At 37.9% G+C, this 23182-nt stretch overlaps 1 protein-coding gene across 5 annotated transcripts in view; it reads left to right on the top strand.

Annotated features, from left to right (window-relative positions):
* TTLL7 (tubulin tyrosine ligase like 7) overlaps positions 1 to 23182 on the top strand; it is a 66657-nt gene that overhangs the window by 6075 nt on the left and 37400 nt on the right. For 4 of the 5 annotated variants that reach the window (XR_004418648.2, XM_033067049.2, XM_033067052.2 and 1 more), the window contains 5 exons: positions 14475 to 14650; positions 14805 to 14939; positions 15848 to 15969; positions 17410 to 17477; positions 22135 to 22293. Coding sequence is in view for 4 of the 5 variants with exons in the window: in XM_033067049.2 (XP_032922940.1) it covers positions 14626 to 14650; positions 14805 to 14939; positions 15848 to 15969; positions 17410 to 17477; positions 22135 to 22293 (509 nt within the window). In the remaining variant the exon portion in view is untranslated. Of the gene's footprint in view, positions 1 to 2031; positions 2127 to 14474; positions 14651 to 14804; positions 14940 to 15847; positions 15970 to 17409; positions 17478 to 22134; positions 22294 to 23182 lie in introns of those variants that run through there. The other variant, XM_033067051.2, reaches the window with a different exon arrangement.

Raw genomic sequence — 23182 nt, 5'->3', positions numbered from 1 at the left:
ATGGGCAACACATCATTTAGTTTCATTGATAAATAAAAAGTCTCAGCCATGGGATACACATACATAATATGGTTCCAGTTGTTTGAGGATAATAGATAAGGGTACAGTTGAAGCTGAGTCTCTGCAACAGCTGCATGTAAGACACCTGGAACCAAGACAGTATGAGGAGCCATGGGGAAAAGTTATCTGGGGCAAGAGGCTTCAGGAGAGATGTCCAGATTTCACTCCCTGTTCTATTCTTCCACATGAAATTTGGTCCCAGTTGGTTGCACTAAGTTTTCTCCTATAATTTCCGACTGTTTTGAACTCCTTGAAGTCAATTCTTCAGTTTTGGAAGATATACCTGGCCAATCATGACTCAAGTAGCAGCCTTAATCCTTCTCTTGAATGGGCAAGCAAGAGACACATTCTCTGTTGTTCAGAGAGAGCTTCTGCTCCTATCGTTTGCAAACTAAGAGGGTAGGAAGTAAGGGGAAATGTCTTTTACATACATTGTAGCCTTTGCACCTTCTGCTCCCCGGCTGCATTCTACCTGCATTTAATTTCCAAGGGCTGGCATTTGGGCTAGTAGGACTACCAACAATTTATGTGAGTATATCTTTTCCCATCTCACAAGAATCTATCCATAGTACTTCATCTGATGCCTTGAGAGAACAGGGCTAGACAGTGTTAGAGAAATAAAGTAGATATTTTTTAAAAGACCTTCAAAGAATACACCCTGGGCAGTACAAGAACCTGGCCGTGGCTCCACCCAAGATGGATGATGGGTCACACTTTTTCACACTTTTATAAGTTTTGGTCCATTTACATATTGGGGTTAATTGTCCAAATACAGCTCCATCCTCCCAGACTGCTCTCCTCAGTTCACTGTTGTTTATACTTTTTGGGCTGGGAAAGGATTGTTTTGTCTAACTAAACTGTGAGAAGAAGTTGCTAACACTTTATATGAAGTTCAGAGTTATATACTAATGCAGTACAGAATCTGGATAATATGACAGCTAAGAATTAAGGCATCTCATCCTTGTAGGATAGGTGTGGCAGTAGTGGTGCAGTCAAGTCTTGTCTGGCACATCTGATGGGCCTGACTCCTATAAAACTAATGCAAAAGAATGGAGTGCACTTGGTATCTCTAGTTTTCTTCCATGGTTGTTCATTTTTGGTGGCTTTTGTTTCTTTCTTTATTTATTTCTTCTGTGAGGGTAGAGTAATCCATTTGAACAAAGGAACTTTCCAAACCTTTTATTGTCAGATATACTTTGTGGTCCACAAAGTCCATTAAAATGTACTGAGCTGTCAAATCAGAGCAATCTTTTCTTAATGTAAAAGAATAACAACAAAGAAAAGCCATCTTTTGAAGTGATATCAGCAAACAATTTCTTATTGGTATAAATTGACATTGTAAAAGAAAACAGCCTCATTTGAGGAATATGAATGGTTTCAGAATACTGTAGAAACAGCTATTCCAGTAAAGGATGTATCTTTTCTCTTTCCATTAAATACTTAGTATTTAATTTGGTTTAAAAATTGATCTATAAGGTTGTAATCCTGGCTTCACTGAAACCAGATAGGTTTGATTTTAAAACTCAGGTCTCATTGGTCCAAGCCTGGAAGAGAATGCGAATCTTTTTTCTTATTGCAAATTATTACCTTATTTAGCCTTCTTCTATACTAGTGTCTTGTTATTGTGATCTTGACCTCTTAATTGTACGTTTGGAGAAACCATTGTCCTGGTTACAGTAGCTCATACCCCTGTTATATCTCTTCCCAGTCACTGAGTCATTTTCTGTTTTTAGATTTTGCTTCTTGTTAGCTTATTATTATGTCTAAATTCTACTGACTTTCTTCCCACGACTCATATCACTAAGTGAAGTGGGAAATAATGCATTCTTTTCTTATAGCATGCCTTTGTCTTGCCATCCAAAACACAGGGAGAAAATACCTAGAAAGGGTTAAGAAAGAGATCTAAAAAGTGCTGGAGATAGGCTAAGTGGGAAGGAGCTGCTGCTGCAGCCGGTCTTTCCCTGGTGTATTACTGTCTGAAACTGTATCAGCTGTCAATTATTGATAGAAAAACCTGTTTCCGGAGGGCTGACTCTTCAGATAGTTTCAGCAATGCAACACTAACGGTAAGTGATTTCATTTTGCTACTTGTACTGCAGAATTATATTAAATCTGTTTCTATATCAGTAGGAGGTCCTGGTATGACTCCGTAATCTGCAGTAGGTAATCTTGTCAGCTAAATGCATGATAAATAAATGTTTTGCACTCTTGGTAATTGTATGCAGAAGAATTTGGTATGTCACCCTGCCACATGCTGCTGCAAAGGTTTTATTGGTTTGTTTGTTTGTTATTTTTGGTTTGTGTATTTTTTCACTATGACTCTCTACTGCAGACTATGTTAATTGAAATCCATTGCCCTCAGTTCGAATGCTCATGCATTCTGTCCACCACATATATTTTGCAATGAGTTCTTTTTCCAGCATTATTGTTTCTTTTCTTTATTTTTTATGCTTTTTCTGATCCATTCTTGAGCTTGCAGTCTATCTTTCCTTATAGTAGAGAACTAGATTCAGGAGCATCTACTGAATGCAGTGGTCTGTTAGTTAGTCTGTGAAGAGCAGCATGAAGCATTTTCTATGGCAGTGTATCTATGTATCACCTGCACAGTAATCCCTGTTTCTAAACATGTGAATCCTGCATGAGCTGTGGGATATCAAGTCCTGCCTCTAGAGAGCCAAGCAATTCTGAAAGTGATACTTGAAGCTTGTAGTCTTTGTCAAGAAAGAGAATTGTGGAGGCAACTCGGTAAGTTTGAGCTGTAATTTCTACTCTGATGAAGGTTTAAGTGGACTCTAGTTTTGACATGGATACCAGTCTTAATTATAATCAAAACTAAATTGTGTCATCCACAGGTCTGTCCTGGAACTGAAATATCATGATATAAAGTCCACAGAAGTCAATAAAAATGTCTTTATTTACTTCATTAGGTTACAGAGAAAATCCTGTATGGTTATAGACTTGAGAAAAAAAATTATAATTTTTGTATGTATCTTCAGAATGATAGAACTGGGAGATTTCCTGAAGAAAGTTTTTTTCTTCCTTTGAGCAATCAAAGGAGCTAAAAAAATTGAGAAGAAGTTTCATATTTGTGAAGTAATATTCAGAGTCCTGCTTCAATAGCCAACAATGAATGCCAGTTTATTTTTTTTTTTCTATTTGGTATGTCAATTGTGATCTCCTCCATTCTCATTTGTATTGATTTTGTATGAAACTTTTTCTGGAAGTTTTATTGTTCTGGTTATTAGGTGTGTTATAACTTTTCCATACCTTTTGGATTTAAAAATGCCTTTGACTCAGTTTGGTTTTTCCTTTTTTCCTTATCTGTGGTTAAAAGGCAAATATGCTACTCTCTTTTCTACAAATATTCAGATATAGTGTGAAGGGTTCTAATATGTCTGAGAGAGTCAGAAGCACAAAAGAATCAACTTCAAAATTTTCTGCCTAGGATAATATGATTAAAAAAAAAACGTGGCTCAGTTCCCAGTCATGTTTTATTTTGGCTGGCAGTGATGTATGTTGCTATAACATAATAAGAAATTAATGTATTTGTTTATCTTGAATATTTGAAAAGCAGTTAGCTTTGCAGCCAGCATGCATTTGACTATGTAAGTTTATGCATTTCTATTTCATTATAAATTCGTCTTTAAGAAAGATAAGATGAAAGCAATGGAAAATGAAATTGAGCCTTGCTAAATGAATGGAATATCCCACTACTCCAGTGTTTGGTTGGGGACTTTTATTTCAGAATACTTTTCAAATGTAGCTCTTAGCTCTTAATCTTAACCAACACTTTTTATTTTTCTTTTAATTAAAAAAAAATAGAAAAAAGGTAATACACACATGCCAGAACCACTTACTTTTAAGTTTAACTTTTTGGGACTTGACCAAGCAGGATGAGGGCAGGACTAACTGTGATATTGTTCCAAACTTGGAACACCACTTCTGCTGTGATTAAAGCAATGGAGGAGATAGTCAAGCTTAGGGCAGTTATCCCCTAAGAATTATTTTAAACTACATTAAAAAGCTCTGGTGCTATTGTCAGTATGGGCTCTGCAGCTCAGAGATGGTGCGTGATTACTCAATAAAATAAACTACGAATATTACAGGGTTACCTCAGTAATGCTGTACTTATCATTTAGAAAGTACATTATCCTGATCCTATGAGTTCAAGCAAATCCCAGGAAATTACTTTTTGTAGGCTATTCTCGTGTTTTAAGTAAAAATTCAAGCTAGTGTGTATAAAGTCTGGTGTGCTTCACTTTTCTCTCTTAGTTTGGGTATTCAAAGCATTCAATTTAGGATCAATATTTAAGACATTCTTTTTCTAGGCTTTGTGACTACATGCAGTATTTCTCTACAGGTGAGCAGTATTTGCACAAAATATTCCTGTAGTAGGATAATGGAGTCTCATCTCACTACTGATGAGGATAGTCACTCTATTTAGATCCCCTACAATGGATAAAATAGTGTGACACAGAGGGTTTGGAGCCAATCCAGCCTTTTAAGGGAATTCCTATAAATCAGGTCAATTCACTTAAAGAAGCTTCTGAGGGCTCACATCCTTTTGAAACTGTTTGATGTTCTCTTGTTTTCATGTGCAAAAATGTTTTCAAATCAGTTGTACCCCACTGAGCCCCAAGTACTAAGCTGTGGGGAGGAAAGCATATTTTTGTGAAATGTTTTATGCTGGGGTTTCTGGTTCATTTATCAGCTGTTTGCAAACTCTGTCACTGAGTGTTGGCTGCAGTAGCTTCAGTGATATTGTAGGCCAAGTGTGAATATTTCTGACTGTCACTTGTTCTTTACGGAGTAGAAGTATATGTCATTAAAATGTTAGAGGTCTACCAACACTCATACAAGCATACAAACATTGCCAGTGGAGCTGAGCAAATGATTTCATAGTTGGAAATGTCAGGATAATGTGATAAAGAATTTGGTGATCATGTATGAACTTTTCTTGTACTTCCATGATCAAGAAGTCTTTGAATAAATGTTTCTTGTGATTGCAAGAAACTTCTTTTTTGGTGATTTATTCAAGAACTGATTATTGTCTTAACATTTGCACATTGGGTGCTGGAACTACAAGCTAATGTCTCCTAATTTAAATTTCAGACTGCTGTGGAAGTGTCACGCTTGTTGCTAAACTAGAAAACAATTGTTATGTGGCAGCATGTGAATTAGGATGATGTAATCTTCAATCAGAGTTGTCGTGGGCTGTGTGTGAGGATTGCAGCCCATGTCTAGTGATGCTGAAATGAATCTGTGAATTGCAGACTTATAAAATATGAAATGAAATGAGGCAGACCAACACAGGGCTGAGGTGTGGCTCTTGGGATACGCAGAACTGTGTAGAAATTAATTTAACCATATTTGTATTCTTATGTTCCTGAGCTTGAGGTTGTTTTCACACTAAGCCAATGCTGCCAGCTTGAAGCAAGGGAGTGAGAATTTGATGTGTGAGGGGGAATGGTCTAAAGATATCTTTTTCTCATTTTTTTTCTTCCCCGAGATCCTTAGCAAATCTCTCCCCAGGGTCTATTTATAATATAATGAATCACTGCAAACATATCAGCTTCATTAAAGGATTAGTGCTTTTTATGCTGACAGCTCTCCTGATATATGTAAAAGGTTAAATTGTCCTATCTTGTAGATCCCTAAGGCCTCTAGCACTTACTAGAGAAAGAAATCTTTTGAGAAGTGAATGATAGAGAAAGAAAGGAGTAGTATAATTCCAGCAGTGATTAGTGTGTGGTGTACACAATTTAAAGCACCCTATGATAGCTGTTGGAGTCTGTTGACATGCTGTAATGAAGAGCATGGATGGCACACTACAATATCAAAAGCAGAGTAGAGATGCTCCCACAGGTGCCACAATTCAAATTCCTCTTCTAACTCTCTTGTTTACCTTTCTTCCTACCAAACCCACAAAGTTAATGTCACACCTCCACATTACTATAACACAGACTCATTATGGAAGATTATCATGTCTGTTTCATTTATTAGAGGCCATTGCTGTCTCACCACAGAGTGTCAGCCCTTAGCATGTGTCAGTCCATCAGTGAGTGTGGCTTCCTGCACTCAGTCCTCAACACAAAGCAAACAAATGTCCTTGTGCTGTTTGGTTCAAGGGAATGCTTCATTTATAGGCCAGTTAGCCTGACCTCAGTTCCTGGTAGGGTGATGGGGCAGTTTATACCGAGTGTCATCACACAGCCCTTACAGGGTGGCCAGGGTATCAGACCCAGCATGGGTTTAGGAGGGGTAGGTCGTGTTTGACCAACCTGATCTCCTTTAATGACCAGGTGACCCTCCTGGTGGATACAGGGAAGACTGTGGATGTTGTGTACCTGGAGTTCAGCAAGGCCTTTGACACTGTCTCCCACAGCACACTCCTGGAGAAGCTGCAGCCCATGGCTTGGACTGGAGCACTCTGTGCTGGGTTAAGAACTGGCTGGATGGCCAGGCCCAGAGAGTGCTGGTGAACAGTGCTGCATCCAACTGGGGACCAGTCACCAGTGATGTCCCTCAGAGATCTGTGCTGGAGCCTGTTCTGTTTGATATTTTTGTCGACAACATGGATGATGGTATTGAGTCTTTCGTTAGTAAATTTGCAGATGACATTAAGGTGGGAGCGTGTGTCGATCCGTTGGAAGGTAGGAAGGCTCTGCAGAGAGAGCTGGAATGGTTGGACAGATGGGCAGAGTCCAGTAGGATGAAGTTTAATAAGTCCAAGTGCTGAGTTCTACATTTTGGCCACAACAACCCCCTGCAACATTATGGGATGGGGAATTGTTTGCCTGGGCTGGTGGTGGAGTCACCATCCCTGGATGTGTTCAAAAAAAGACTGGATATAGCACTCGGTGCTATGGTCTAGTTGAGTTGTTAGGGCATGGGATGGACCCAATGATCTTGAAGGTCTCTTCCAACCCAGTGATTCTGTGATTCTGTGAGGTGACAAAGGTCCAGCTCTCCTGTGGCCGTGGGTATCCAGCCACGCAGCTGTGACTTGCAGAGCTGGAGTGGCTGAGGCTCTATTGGTGTGTGCTTCTAGGCTGGAAATACCTACAGCACACCAATGCTGTTTGAAATGAAGGTGGAATGGTTGTATATAACATAATATATTATATAAAACCCTTTCAAATATATATAATATTTAAAATTATTATATATAATGGTTCTATAATAAATAGAGGTTGGCTTCAATTCAGCAGTGTTCAGTGGAAATTTCTGTGATCAGGAATAGGAATACTTTATGTTCCAGAGTTAGTGAAATGTCCTGCTGTAGATTTATGGTGTTATTGACACTTAGAGAAGTGGTGAACAGTAGTGCAAGATCTATACATTGTCTCTGCTTTTTGCTGGCAGAGAGTAGAACATGAAAGCTGATATTTTTTTGGCAGCAAGCGACAGGGTTATATATTTTCTGAAATTTAGATTTTAGTGTATAAAAGCATTGTTACACTTGCTAGTTTGAGCTATTTCATCAATATTTTTCCTTGCCATTTTGAATGCTAATTAATGTTTATTTAAAGTTCACATCATTTTATTTTTGAATGATTGATTTGTAAGTCATGCAGATTCTTTTCTCTTGCCATGTCAATTAATATATTTTCTTTGTTTTACTGAAAAATTAAAAGATTCAAGCTTTGACCTTTTACTGTAGTTTTCTAATTTGGTCTCTCTTTCTTTGATGGCCCTCATTCGATATTCAAACCATAACTACGAAACTCTATAGTACTCAATTTGCTAACAGTCTGAAATATGTCATCACATTAGAAAGGGCTTTTGAAGGGTGAGAATGAGCTAACAGATAGTCACATTGTGTGCTCTGCTATGAAAGACACTTTGGAGGTCATTTTTTAAACAGAGAATCAATCTTCAGATTTGAAAGATTTGACATTGATTTAAATTTTTTCCAATGACTTGAAGTTTCATTTCGGAAAATGGATGGATACGAAAAGAAGCAATATTATTTCAAGACAACACTGAAAATAAAAAAAATTGCTTCTATGCTCAGTTGTGATCTCTGTATTTTGTGAGTAGGAAGTGATTAATGCCTGTGAAACTACGATGTGAAACTTCCACCATTTTAATAGCTTCTAATCCATTTCCTGTTTTCTGAATCAGGCACTCTATACTTGTCATTTCATAGACGTTTTGTGGTACTAAACAATGAAAAGTTTAAATCCAAAGCTGTGAAGTGCAAGGTCAGGAGAAGACCAAAGTAAAATCTCCCATGAACTAGCACTGCAAAGCTCCTGGGGCTCTGTGCCACTGGTGTTGCTGAGCCTTGGAGCTTGCACTGCAGGGTTGTGTCCTGACCAGCGTCCAACTGTGAAGATAACACACTATAGCTTGTCTTCGTTGGTTGGTTTGGTGGCCTAGGGAAGTGTTAGAAGCTTTGGAAATGCTGTCCATTCAGATAAATTCAGAGAATTGTATTGCGGAATGGCACAATTTGAAAAAAGGCGTGTAAATCATGCAGTTTGTATTCCTTTGTAGCTTGTATCTGTCCATTTAGCAAACCAAACACCTGAGAACTCTGTACATTCTCTTTATCTGAAAGAACTGCTGTATAAATATCTCATCTCTTTGATGGTGGGAATGAAGGATGTTTAAATTAATAGACTTCATTTGACTTCACAATATTTTGAAACAAACCCTAATTATATGCAATTTTAAGACAGCTGACAGATAGCCTTTTAAAAACAATCATTTTGACATATCAAGCCTCAAAATGAAGTTTACTTTTTGTATATAGAATTTCTCTGTAAGACTGAGAACTTGCCACCAAATTGTTCTTTGGACATGTAGCAATAAAACTGGTTGCTATGCTTGTTTGTAGCAGGAGCACTTCAACATACATTTTATAAGGCCATATATTAAAAAAATTGTGAGAGGGTGGGAGGCTTTTAGTTCTGCAGTTTCATTACTGAAAATTATTATCTTGTTGAGCATGATACTGAAAAAGGAATTTTTCTCTATTATAATTTTTGTTGATTTCTTAATCTCATTTTGAATCTGCATTTTATGTCTTAATTCCAGATCAATAGTACATTATAGGTTTGCATAACTGTAATAAACAGCACACCCCTCACTACAGTGTGTCCAGACTTCCACACTCTAAGATCTAAGGGTAATTGACTTAAATGATAGGTTGAAAAAACTCCAGAACTCAGATGTTTGCTAGGTCAATGCTCTGAAGATTATTTTCCCATCTTTTTTTTTCCTGTTTCTGTGAAGTTTTTGTTAATCTAATTTTCCAGCCAAGGGAAGAGTGGAGATTGCAGCAGTGATATTGTCCTTCCGTCCCCGTGGTTCCCTGCCCAGTTCTGTAACTGTATTTCCAGTGCGTCTCCATTTCACTGTGAAATGGAGAAAAGGAGCTGTGTAAAGGAACTGGGTTTCCTTCCAGCTCCTCTGCATTTCCAAACTCTTGTGACAGCACTGAGTAAATTGTACTAATGGGCTGAGAGGAAAGCAGTCTGCTAGTTTGAAAATCTGTTCTAAAATGTTCAACTGTTGATGAGTGAGTACTTATCTGTACTCAAAGAATTCAGGAAATTACCCTGACAATCCATTTTTGTACCTAGGTATGTAGGATGTTAGCTGTCTTTGAGAGGTCTTGTCATATGTGCTGTGGCTTATGATCTGAAGTCTTGTTTTCTGTTCATGTATGTAATGGTGAGTGCATGTATAACCCACAGAGCTTTTCAAACTGGGCACCAGTAGTGTCACAATTGCTGAGAAGGAAGGAGGTTCTCATTATAAACAGTACACTTAGTGAGGTGTGGAACATGGAGTATTTTGTAGCAGGTGATTCTACCATTTTGAACAATTAAATATATCAAATTAAATAATCTCAAATGTGCATATGCAATCTAGTCTCTTTTTCTTAGGGTGCACAGTTGGGGTTTCGTAGTTACTGGTATGATCCAAACTAGGTTGAAGGATCTCACTGACTTGTTTGGATGAGATTCTCAAATTGCACTACCTTATTTTCAGTTTGAGTTTGACTTTCCTTGCTCTTTTTTGATCTGATTAATTAAGCCTTTTTCTGGGACGCTTACTGTTTGGGGGAAGAAAAAGTGGGTGGGGTCTAATGACATACAATTACTCTTTAGAGGTTAAAAACTTTCCAGACTGCATCAAGACATGAAGGTTCATGAGAGGCAGAAGTCACTTGTGAGTAGTCTAGAGAAAATTACCCAAGGAAGTTAGAGAGGCATTTGTTAAAAAATACCTGCATATAATCTAGACCAGAAGAATATTTTTCAGGGCAATTTACTAACTTATTATGATACACTTAATTTGTGTAACAGCATAAAATACTATGAATTTTTGCATTTCTAGGAAACATTGCAACTTGTCAAAGAATCATTCTTTTAACTATGAAACCACTTCTTTCCATTGTCTCCTGCTCTTTACCGAGGCACTCTCATATCTTGCTCAGACTGTTCCTTTAAATGGACTTGAGCATCTGCCGTGTTCTCTGTTCTTGTGCAACACTTCCTTCTCCAGCAAGAGCATCCTGCCTCTTCTGTCCCTGGAGGAAAAAAGATCCTTCTTTCTTTTTTTTTTTTGTCTTCTGTGCCTTTCTAGGACAGGACTGTGTGCAATGTGTCTCTCCTACTGTCGCTCTTGCACCTTTGCCAGGCAGCTGTAAAGATAACATCTCAGTTTTTTTCCTTTTAGTCAAAGTGCTTGTTTATATAAGAATGTGCTAACCTGATGAATATGAATTCATTTCTTCTTCACAAATATTTCTTCATTTATATGTTAGCCATTTTTGTTCAGCTGTCCTTGAATCTGTATGGTTGAGCAACATACCTTCACCAATTTATGTGTATGAGGATTTCAGGAGGGAAATGGTGTATGCAGCAAGAACTGCAATCCTTTTCTGCCTGAATGTGAATTCAGAGATTTCTGACAGCTGACTTGCTCCAAAAGTCCCAGTTTGAAAATAGAATGCTTTCTTCTATGTTATTGAAAGCAGTCTCTTAGAAACAGGTCTCTCAGGTAGATTATGAGCAAAATATGCCTCTGCATTGTTGTAGCTGAATGTGGGTTATAGGTTATGCTTATTTTATAAGCAAAAACTTGTCACAGGTATGAGAACTGACTCAGAATTAGGTGTAATCGTAAACTGACAATGCTGCTGCTGTTACTTGGCATGATCTGGGTGGGTCCTGTGATCAGCTTTGGCCTGTGACTGGCAGGAGCTGTCTGCAGAGCAGTCTGTGCTGCTCAGCTGTGCTCTGACCTGAGAGTAGGGCTTGGCCGTAATAACAAATCAGATGTGAGCTAGAAGAAGGTGCCTGGGGAAAACTTGGATCAGAGAATGAAGGAACTTTGGGATGATTTCTGCTGTATAGAATAAAAAAAGATGTGTAGGAGCTTGTGGCTGCCAGGGCCTGTGCACTGCCACGTTGCCTGTCAGTGCTGTCTGAGTGTGCTCTCCTCCTTCCAGCCCCCTCCCGTCAGCAGCAGCCCTTTGTGTATTGCTCTGGGAGATGTATTCCTGCCTCTGCCAAGAGATCCATTCCTATGGTTAGAGAGTTGGTCATCAAAGGGCAGTTAGGGGAGCTGTTGCAGTTTACCTGGGAAGATTGCAGCTCCCTCAGCAGAGTGCTGTTAGGTTTTCTTGCTTAGGAATTGGAATGTCTCATGCTACTGCTCTGGGGATGCACGAAGCAGGGAGGTCCTAGCAGGGGCAAGTCTACTGCTCCCATGGTTTAGCCTACAATTCACAGCAGCAACTCAGTGCTCTGGGTAATGTACCCCCCTAGATGAGATGCCGTGTCTCTGTTATTTGACATGGTGGGAAGTAAAGCTGAGACTGTCCCATTTCACTGCACTGTATTTGCCCTTTGTAAAGGATCAAAGGGAAGGACTGCATCCTATGTAAAATATTTTGGAAAACTAATGGCTTAGAACTGCTAGTGCTTTGGTATTCAGTGAAATGGTTGGTTGAACATGGGCTAGTAAAGAAAAGTTAAGCAGTTGTAAAACAATTTTGAATTAATGCATACAAGCTTAGGTCAGAATACAAATATCTATTGGTATGAAGCGGTGCTTTTCAAAAGCTGAAATCCTAAAGTAAGTTTGAGTACAGAATACGGTCCCATTACTTTGTTTTCCATATGGCTGAACTACTAATTGTCCTTAGAATACTCTAAAGATGGCCATAAATCTTTATCAACTCATGTAAGTGTGCTTAAAAATTGTCTGGTCACAGACCATGAGTGTTAGTACATGCTATTTAGACCCTGAAGAGTATTCTTTTGAGAATAAAAGAATAGCGTCTACTAAAGAAAGGCATTAATTCAGCAGTGTGGTGCTGTGGAATTTTATGGTCCACCTTCAGAATTACAGTGTGTTATAGTAACTTTGAGCAGATAATTTTCTGTGATTGTAAGATGAATGAAAGTTCTATGAGCTGCTCGCTTTTTATTAGCATATCATAGCTTGTAAATCATGCAGTGTTAGCAAAGGGCTGGCGTTTCTCACAGAGCAGTGGTAGTCCTCTTAACATTCTTCCAAATTTATTTAAACTTTTTAGTCAGTACAGCAAAGAAACAACTGCCAGGCATTTTTGTACATTCATAGAAGTCCTTAATTGGCTAACAGATGTAGTTCAGTATTATTCCCAGGAACTAAACATGTCTTGTACTCTGGTGGTATTCTTAGCCTGAGAAACTGATAACACGCAGTAGCCAGTGAGTCACTGTGCCCAGCACTGCTTTTCCTTCACAGCAGTTTTAAGGAGGACAAATGCTTTGCTTTCCCAACTCTGTGGCTAATTTTAGTATGCCAGTGGGCCCGAGGACTTTCAGGCCACCTTTTCAGATAATATCATGCAAAACATTGAAACTTCAAAATGGCTGGGTGTCACTGCTTGTGCTGTCTGACATTGTATCTGTGTATAAAACATCTCTGGTTCTTTGTGGATAAATACACAGGGGCACTAAGTGGAAATGAGGGAGATTTGTCTTGTTACAAAGCAGAATTTGACTCCTGGTACATTCATGATAGCCATAAAAGAATCATAATGTGTTCTTTTTATCCTTTTGCATTACTGAGCTGTTAAGGATAAACTTCTGTCTTGAAAGGAAGCTAGATCTTGCAGCACAAAATATCTATTTTTTAAATGTATTTTCTTAAAAGGCAGGTGACTTGTCCAGAACATACTTACATCTCTCTCTCCTCTACTGTGTGTACACACACAGAAAAAGAAAAAATGTGGATTTATAAATAATGTTTAAGTAATTTTGTTAATGCATATCTTGTCCAGTCTTATGATCACATATATTTTGCATCGTAAGTCATGGCTGAATTTGACTTTGCTGTAATTTTCTGCTATTTATAGTAGAAGAAATCTTGTGCTCTCTATAAAGCTATTTTAAATAAGTCTTGCAGCATTATAAACTGATCTAAAGTGGGAGGAACTTTAGCTACACATATAACTGCAGAAAAGAAATGAAAGCTTTTAAAGATCAGTAACATTATATATGTTTTGAAATCTTCTGGATTTGTTTGTGGCAGCCAGCCAAAGACATAATTTATTTCCTTGCAGACTTTGGTATAACAGTGCTGCATGCCCAAAGTCATGTAGCAGTGTGTTTAGGAGTCATGTATTCCCAAGGAATTTTTCCTTATATTTTAACCCATTGTTCTTATGTGCTTAAGCTGGACCTAAAAAACTTTTTAATATGTGGGATTTTTCATGTAGTGCTGTATTCATGAGGGAAAAAAAGAAAAAGGAATTTTGTGTGACCATAGATATAAAAGATATCATTTTATGTAAATAAATGCTCACTTTAAAAACAGAAAATTGATATGTTCGCCAACCCAAAATGTCTTCAAATTGCATCTGTTGTGCCATGAAGTGGTCATGAAACTGCAGCCGCATAACCTCATGATTATTGAACAATTGCTTTAGAAAACACTGAAAAGTGAAAAAGAGGAAACAGATTATTAGTGTGATTTCAGTAATTTCTCATTTGGTACTGAAAACCTATCACACAATATTTCTGATTGTAATTTTCTACTCAAAATGTAGTTTAAAATGGCTCTATATTCATTGAGCTTTGTGGAGATAGAAGGCTGCAGTACTGATTGAATTCAGTGTTACCTTTTTTCATGTCCAAAATGTCCCTTACCCAAATGAAAATTAGAAAAAGAGGTAATATAATTTCATTTTGAAACTAACACTGCAAAATGGTTTTTCCAGAAAGAAAATAATTGAACTACAATTAACAAAGTTTTCTATTTACAATAGCTTGATCAATCTTCTAAAAGAAGCAATTCTTTATACATGCAATTAAAAGTGTTTTCGTATTTAGTTTCCTACTATTTACTTTTTTTCAGGATTTTTCTATGACAAAGTCTCTCTTACATTTTTTTCAACACAGGTGTCTATCCATTCCAGAACTAATATTTTCTACAACCAGAGACTGAAATGGCATGACTGGAATTTTAAGTAATTTGGCTTTGACAGTTTCACCATTTACTGAGAACCTGGAACAGAATTTGAACTCTATTTCTGCACTATCCTAGATTATAATGCCATCCTTTCCTAATGAAGGAGGTATGCTAGTCTTGGATTTTTAATATACTGTATGAATTATTCAGTATACTTGTACCTATAAATTGTGATGGAGTACTGTTTGTACTGTTTAGTTAATTTGTATATGTTATTTGAGATATAAAAATATTGATCATTATAACATTGTTTTTCAAAGATAACCATGGAACTGCTCCTCTGACTTTGAGTTCGGAACTACCCTATCAGGGCACAATTAAAAGAAAAGTCAGAAAGAAGAAGAAGAAGAATGGAGTCATCACTGCCAATATTGCTGGCACAAAGTATGAAATTGGTAAAAAGCTGCATATTTTGTTTTCATCCTAATAGCCTTTGATGTGAGAGAGTTACTGATTAATGGGATGAATTAAAGGACTTTGCATTAAGCTGACAGTGAGACATTTCTGAAGGAGTTTCTTTTGTAAGAAACCTGGGATTTTCTTGTAGCGTTTAATTCATAGTTTTTTATACTCTGCATCTATTAATTCCCATTTGTTACTCATATTAATTCCCACTTGTTACCTTGAAATGTAAAAACTTAGGTAATCAAGAAGACTGTGGAAGAACATTCTAAATACATGTTATGTGTGTGTTTGGAAGTTTATTTAAAGCCTTGAAAGCTGAGCAGTGTAAATTCAATGTTAAACACTCTAATACAGAGGCTTCTCAATAAAATCCGTTAATGTTTTGCATTTTCATGTTTGGTACTAAAATCTTTTTCCCTAGAATTAGAGGTATACATGGCACATAATCAGTTTTATTTTTTTTAAATTAAAATAATGCATGCATTTTCTCTTGCAACACTGTATCTTGTCTAAGAAGGCATTTTTGCCCCTATCTGCAGTGACACTTATATTCATCACTGCTTTAAAATCAGCTTACGGCATAACCAAGATTAAATCTAACTGCTGAACAAGAGGATTTTTGCTGGGTGATTGGGGAATACCTTGAAGCTCTTGGCAGTTCCCATTGGTGATTGCGCTGATTCCTGCCTAACTGTAAGGTGCTCTAACATTGTAATGTCAGTTTTGCCACAGGCTGATGGAAATATTCCAAGATAAACAGCTTGCCATGCTAACATTGTTCTCAGACAAAGGGTTCTATATTGGAAGTGTTTAAAATCTTAATTGATTTTTTTAAATGTTGAAAATGAATCTGTTTTAGATATTCCGAGTAGTCCCTAAGTGTGTGATTTCTCCATAGTACGTGTAGTAATACAAGAAATGGGCTTTGTGAAAACACGTGATGAGGATGAAACAGCAAATCTTATCTGGAGTGATTGTGCTGTGCAGCAAGAGAAGATTGCTGAGCTGCGGAACTATCAGGTACAGTGAGTTAAGATTTTTGACATGTTTCGATAAACTGCTTCATTTTGAAATGTTCTGTAATTGTCAGTAACTGCTCAGTTCCATTTGTGTGGAAGGGAAAAAAAACCCACACAGACCACAACCAACCAGGCTGCATTAAGGCTGTACCACTGCCTAGCTTAAAATTCTGTTATCTTTTCCAGACTTATTTGTTCTTACCACTTGGAATCTGGTGTGTAAATATTCGGGGCTGTTCTTTCATGCTTTTTTCTGCCAGTTGGGTGTTGTGAATGATCAATTTAAAGAAGATACAAAACATTATTTATAAATTTCTCATAAACTTTGAAGCAGTAAATTAACAACCAGAGCTCTCTCCACAGTTCTGTGAATAAATATTTTGGTTTTTTACCATTACCTTGTGTTTGCATTCTTTGTTTCTAGATAGGTTTGCAAATAAAAGTATGATGGTCTCATTATGAAATTAAATCAATGGTGCTTATACTGATGGAAGAGAATACAACTTGCAGCATCTTTAGCATTGCTAAGAATACATAGTATAGTGTAAGATACTATCTTAAATACAGTAAATTCACGAATACAAACTGCACTCAGTATAAGCCGCATCTCTGGGTGTTGGCAAATATTTCGTTTTTTGTCCGTAAATAAGCCGCACCTGAATATAAGCTGCTCTGTTGTTCGCAGCGAGGACCCGCGTGCAACAAAGTTGCCAAACCGTGGCATGGTGGGGGATTTACTGGCTCAACTAAGGCTGTGCAGGCTCAGCCCACTAGGGGCTGCTGACGGGGCCAGGTGGCCAAGCTCGGCGCTGCCGCTCGGGGCTGGCCGCCGCCTCTGGGCTTGCTCGCCCCGGCCCCGCTCCCGCCGCGGCGCCGGCCGGGCACGGAGCACACCCTGCTCCCGCCACGGCGGCGGAGGGCGGGGGCAGAGCGCCCCCCCCCCTCCTCGAGCCACGGCAATGGCGGCGCGGGCTCCCCCGCCAGCTCCCTGGGCCACAGCAATGGCGGCGCAGGGTCCCCCCATCTCTCCCCTGGGCTGCGGCAGAGGAGGGAAGAAGAGAGCTCTCCCGCCTCTCTCCCTGCCCCCCGGTGCTGCCTGCAGGGAGCCAGGGCAACAGAGTAACACTTTGTAACAACCGCGAAATGCCGGCTTTTACTGGCAGGTGCTTGGCTCGGCGCCCTGGCTGGCACATCTGGGGTTGTAAATGTCAGAAAATTATTCACATATTAGCCGCCCCCGAGTATTAGCTGCACTTCCGGGTTTCCACCAAAATTTTTGTCAAATTGCTGTGGCTTGTATTCGTGAAATTACTGTAATTTAGATGTAACACTAATTTTGTTTGCCTGAGCATGCAGTTGAATGTTTTAAATTATTCTAATTAGGTAGGCCAGAAAAACAGAAAAGCTTCAATTAATTTTCCTTTTTTTCCTACTTCCTCAGAGAATCAACCATTTTCCAGGAATGGGAGAGATATGCAGAAAGGATTTTCTGGCAAGAAACATGACTAAGTAATATTTCTTTTAATATTAACAAGTTTTCCAGCTTTAGTATTTAATGAAATAATATACAGAACTATTGCTTTTCAGGCTTGTTTGTTTTTGCTAAGAAACTAATCGAGGACCAAGAATAGTTTTCAAAGTTCTTTAATAGCTTTAACCTTGGTCCTGGATCTGTAGTATTGGTTTGGGCTACTTTATTTCTTCAATTCACTTCATTGGAACATTACGTATGTTCACTTCTCTGTCTAAGCACTGCAGAATGTAGGTGAGACTTGAATTATTGTACAATAAACCTAATACATAATACACCCATGTATGTATCCCATAATAGTAGAACAGAAAAAAATAACTGTATGTGGCTGGAAAGTGCATCTGGCCTATTCTGTGCAATGTGCTCTAGGATAACCCTTCTTTATCTGGAAGGCTGGACCAGAGGACCCACTGAGGTCCCTTCCAACCTGACCAATTCTGTGATAGTACTTGTTTAAAATAACTAATGGCTATATTTTTATGTATATCAAATTTAAAATCTGTGGAGCATCTTACTGTTTATATAAGAAATTAGTTAGTGAGGCTCATTTGTCTAATTGGAAATTCTCCTCACTCTAGTGGAATAACTGAGTTCTGAGGAATTATCCTAGCTGAGAATCTGTGAATAAGACTTATGAGAAAACAGTGCTAAATAATTATCTGATAGCCTGGTAGTAAGGAAAGGTTTGAAGGTAAATATATGTCAATATTTTATTCTAATCTAAATTAGTTTGTAGAGCAATTGTTAGTAGAGTTAATCTTTTGGCCCTTAACCTGACTTAGATAACTTAACTGTTAACAGGACAGAATTTGTTTTCATACGAATGTAATTAATGTGGTAGCTCCTCTTTCTCTCTCTCTCTTTCAATTTCTTTTTCCTTTTCTGTTTTGGTACCCCTGGTTCTGTGATCTTTTTTAAAAAATATGGAAAATGGATAAAAGGCTCTTGTTATCATGCAAAATTCTTTCAAATACAGTCTGATGATACCTCTCTCCACCTACTGAGTTCTGAGTTCCAAACACAGTCTGAAGTTACTCAGTGCTGAGATTTCACATGTAGTTAAGATGGGAATTATTCCTCTTACACTGTAACTCTGGGTCGAACATCTATGTTATGACTTCACTTAGTATCAGTAGATAGAGCAGGGCTTAATCAGTTGTTTTTTGTCTCAGTACTGGCCTTACAACTCAGCATTCATACTTGATAAATATCAAAATGATATGCCTTGAGACTGCTGTTAAAATCATAAGACAGTTTAGATATGTGGTTGAGCAGACTCTTGTCTGTAGAATGCTGGATTTTGTTTCCTACAGTTCTTGTTCTGCCTTAAAATTTGAATATGCAGAAACACTAATTCTCTTGTCTTGTTTACTGCTGCATGCCATCGTTTCTATTTCCATTACTGACTCTACTGATTATTGTCATTGAGAGATAATGAAAATATATTGAGAATTGGTAGAGAGTAGACTTTTGAGAGGAAAATACTATTCAGGAGGTAATGCACTTCAGGAGTTATTTTTGCAGCCAATATCCAGGCACTCTGGATCACAGGACAATGTGGTTTTCACATGCAGGATGGTGGAAGGGAGGAGTGTAATACGTAACATGTAATATGAAAAAACACAACTCAGCAAAGAAAGTGTAGGAACAGAGAATAGTGGAACAGATGGAAAGAGGAATGTGATTGAGAAAAAAAGGCCAGCATGAACAGCATTTTCAATGCTCATTAATCAGAACACAGAAAAGAAAAAAGTAACAATAGAAGTGCCATTGTAGGACCAACTAGACCTTAAGAGACAATTGTGAAGGGTCTCTTAGATGAGAGCTCCTCTTGTGAAGGATAAGTGTGGTTACAAAATGAATTCAGTAAATGGGGGAGAAGGTGCACAGATTGAGTGGGAAGGGGCACAGATCCATCTATGTGATACTGTTCTTTCCAGCACCTTTTGGTTATATTTAAAAGGTTCATGATTTGATCATGGACCAAGAATCATTCTCATCCATACATACCCACTAACTTTTCATACGTGAAAAGTCAGAGGATTTTGAAATTTAGGCAGTGGAATCTGCATTATTAGACTGAAGGTTGTTCCTTTGGTAAACTATGTTTTCTTCAACACCACTGATACTTTTGTACAGAAAGCACTCCGAGATCAAGAGCACAGCCTGACCATATTTATTGAGCTAAAATAGTACTCAGAAGAACAATAACTTGCTGTTTATTTCTCAGACCTCCTGATAAGGACAGAAAGGCTAAAGGATAGAGCAGCACAGTGAGAAAGTGGTTACTCATAGTAGTGGTGAAAAATAGGGCTATTGTAATGGAATAGGCCTTGATTCCACAGGCTACTTAATGATGTTCCTAGGCCCTTTCTGAATAGGGCCTTGCAGGGAAAGAAGAGGGCTGAATTCTTTTTTTGAAGGTTTTAGTGAGCCCCAGAACCTATAAACAATGCTGAAGCATTCCACTTCATAATATTAAGTGTTTGTAATCCACCCAGTTATGCATTGAAAGGGCATATAGAACTGATACACCTTCAGTCACAAAATAATATCAATATATCAGGAATATCTTGAAGCTATGTTCAATGAGTAGGGAGTGTGTGTGTTGAAACCCTTGAGTAAGTTAAATGGCAGGTCTCTAGCATGTAACAGGATGCACATAATAAATAATCTGGAGAGGGATTTAAGCTAACACAGAAATTGCGTTTTGCCTAAAGGAAAATTTCTGCCCAGATAAGGTACTCAGTTGGCAAAGTAGTAACATCTGTAAAGACAGAGCAGATGAAGAGTAGTTTAACAATATAAATGAATCAGGAATTATAATATCTACTTCTGTTTTCAAAAAGTTTTTCTGAATATTTAGTGGCTCTCATTGAACTGAATTTGTAAGAATAATAGTTACAATGCAGAAGCACAGAACCTCATGCAGTACTGCTGTAGCTATTGTGGTTTCTGCAGTGTTTGTTGTGGAGTTGGCTACACAGTTTGGTGACAGCATATCCATTATACCAGTAGGGTTTGGCTACAGTCCTAACCCTACACATGTGTTTGACAGCTCTGTTTTTTCCATTATTATTTTAGCCACTTAAAGAAAAAGTATCTGCCCAAGAGTATTATGTAAGCTCATAATAGAAATGAAAAATGGAAATTATATTGCCTCTTTTACACATTAGTTATGCTGATGCAATTAGTTTTCAAAGAAAAGGAGAAATATACCTTAATCTGTATTTAATTAAAAAGTATTAAACTTCACCATGGTGGCATTAAAGAAAAAAAACCCCAAAGTTGGGGAACTTCCTGTATCAGTTAATTTCTTTTTAAAATTTTAATTCCTTTCTGTTGGTGTGTAGATATTTGTATTTTAGATGTGTTCACTCTATGCTACAGAGTAATTGTGAGTTTCCTGAAATAATTTCGTGTGAAGTTCTTGTGGAGGAAGTTTCAGGTACTCTGAGTGCCTGAAACAAGTTAGCTGCACCAGTATGTAACTTAGCAAAGACTAAATTTGTCCTGTTGGGAACTATGATACCAGTTTGCATAGTGCCATGTCCCCATTGCTCCTACACCTCGGCTGCTAGCCAGCATTAAAGCAACCTGTGTGAACCTCAGCCATACTGACAGCGTGCTGTGGGTGCATCTTCCTGTCTGCCACACACACAGCTCTGGGTGATGGAAACTTCTACCATCTGAATTCCTTACCATTCTTTCTCTTCCATTTTTCTCCACAGACTGAGGTATAGAATGAGATATACTCACTACCTCAGCTGCCACAGCTGTTAAAGCAGGGAGACCAGGACCTTGCTACATTCTTTCCCTGATTCAGAGTTTGATTCCCTATTTTTATTTTAGTTCTTCTCTTCCATCCCTTCACCTCTATTCCTTCCCTGCTTGGTCTTGCTTTGAATGTCTTTGCTTTCTTTTGATTAAATTAGGTGCTCTTAGAATCTTAATCCCAATATACTAGGACCAAACACTAATCAAAGCTTGTGTGATTTGTCCTACATAAGAAATGAATTAGTTGCTTGGTCTGTTTCCAAGTCTATTTACTACAGCTCCTTACTTTTAAAATTCTTTCAAAAGGAACCAAAATCTTCTCCTTAACTGCTTCCATTTTAATTTTAAATTCAGTCTTTTTTGCACCCAAGAAGAAACTCCAAATATCCCAACTCCTCTTTTTTGTGTCTGTTGATCCTCATACCTCCCCAGACAGCTACCAATTAGAAAATTAAAATACTTTCCAAATACCACCACCAGCCCCGAAAAAAAAAAATCCATGGTTTATTATAAGTTCAATATTTCTAAGAATAGAAATAGCATTAAATCATCTGAGTAACTGGCCAAATATTGTAACAGGAGTGAGATGGAGGCCAAGAAATGAGATGGATGCCAGTAACATAATAAGCATGTAAACAAAAATGCTCAAGGTGTCTGCTTTTGAATATAACATATTCACACTCATTTGAATATGTAATAGACCTCTAATTATTCTTAAAGAAATGTGGAAGTTTACTTTCATATTACAGAATTTGGCTAAGAAGTTCCTTGTCAAATTGTCATAAGTGCTATTTAATCTTGAGGATTGAAACTTCAAAGTAGTCAAAAGTTTTTAACTCAATTACCCTTTTCTTGCAGAATGATCAAGAGTCAACCTCAGGAGTACAGTTTCATTCCTCGAACGTGGATCTTTCCTTCAGAATACACACAGTTTCAGAACTATGTAAAAGAATTGAAGAAGAAACGAAGACAGAAAACTTTCATAGTCAAACCAGCTAATGGTGCAATGGGACATGGGTGAGTTGTGAGTTAACTCCAGTCTTCTTACCTGTTAGAGGTGAAATCCAGGGTTACCTACAACATTAACAGAATCTGTGTATTGTAAGAATATTGTATTTCAAGTTGTGTGAAAGTCAGTGTGTTGGGTGAAGGCTTCACAAGCCTTAAATAAACTCAAATAATTGTTAAGAACACAGTTATTTTATTGTGAATTTTCTGCTGTGTTTAGATTTATAGGGTAAGATTGTATTGGGCATAAATTGCAGCGTTTTGGTGGCTGGAGGCTGCAGGGATGTAGTGTGGGAGGTCGGGATCTTTAACAGCTTTAAAACCAGCCTAAACACCCCATTGTGTTCCCAAACTGAAGTCAGAGAAGCAGAAACTTGTTTGGGAGCAGCAGCCACAAGGTGTAGGAGAGAGAGGAGGTGCTGTTGGGGTGTGGCTGGATTTGCATGCTTGGAAGCAGGGCACACCCCTGAAGAGACTGTAATCTGCAGTCAAGTTGAAGAAGTTATGTTTGCGAAGGGCTGCATAGTAAAAATCCAATGAGATAAATACTGCAATTGCATTTTTAGTTATTTTCTTTTTTCTGATATTTTGGTTTTAGCTTTAATTGTTTTTAATATCAATTTGAATTATACAATATAGTAAAGCTTTTACTTTTTCAGCATATGTCAGAATTACTATAAAAGTAAGGCCCCCAAACTTTTCCATTCCCTCATTTTTCAGTTCTCTTGGTAAGGGCAAAGATAAGCTAAAGGGAAAGGTACCAGCATAGTTCAGACAAATGTCTGCAAAATAATTCACTCTATTAGGAGTATTCAGCACCAAACCTCTGAAATATATAATAAATAATACAGAACAAGATTAGGTAGCCTTAAGGTTCTGGGAGTTTTAGGTTACTAAT

Source organism: Catharus ustulatus, chromosome 9, assembly GCF_009819885.2.
Source record: "Catharus ustulatus isolate bCatUst1 chromosome 9, bCatUst1.pri.v2, whole genome shotgun sequence".
Taxonomy (NCBI): Eukaryota; Metazoa; Chordata; class Aves; order Passeriformes; family Turdidae; genus Catharus; species Catharus ustulatus.
This window is presented reverse-complemented; position numbering and strand designations above follow the sequence as displayed.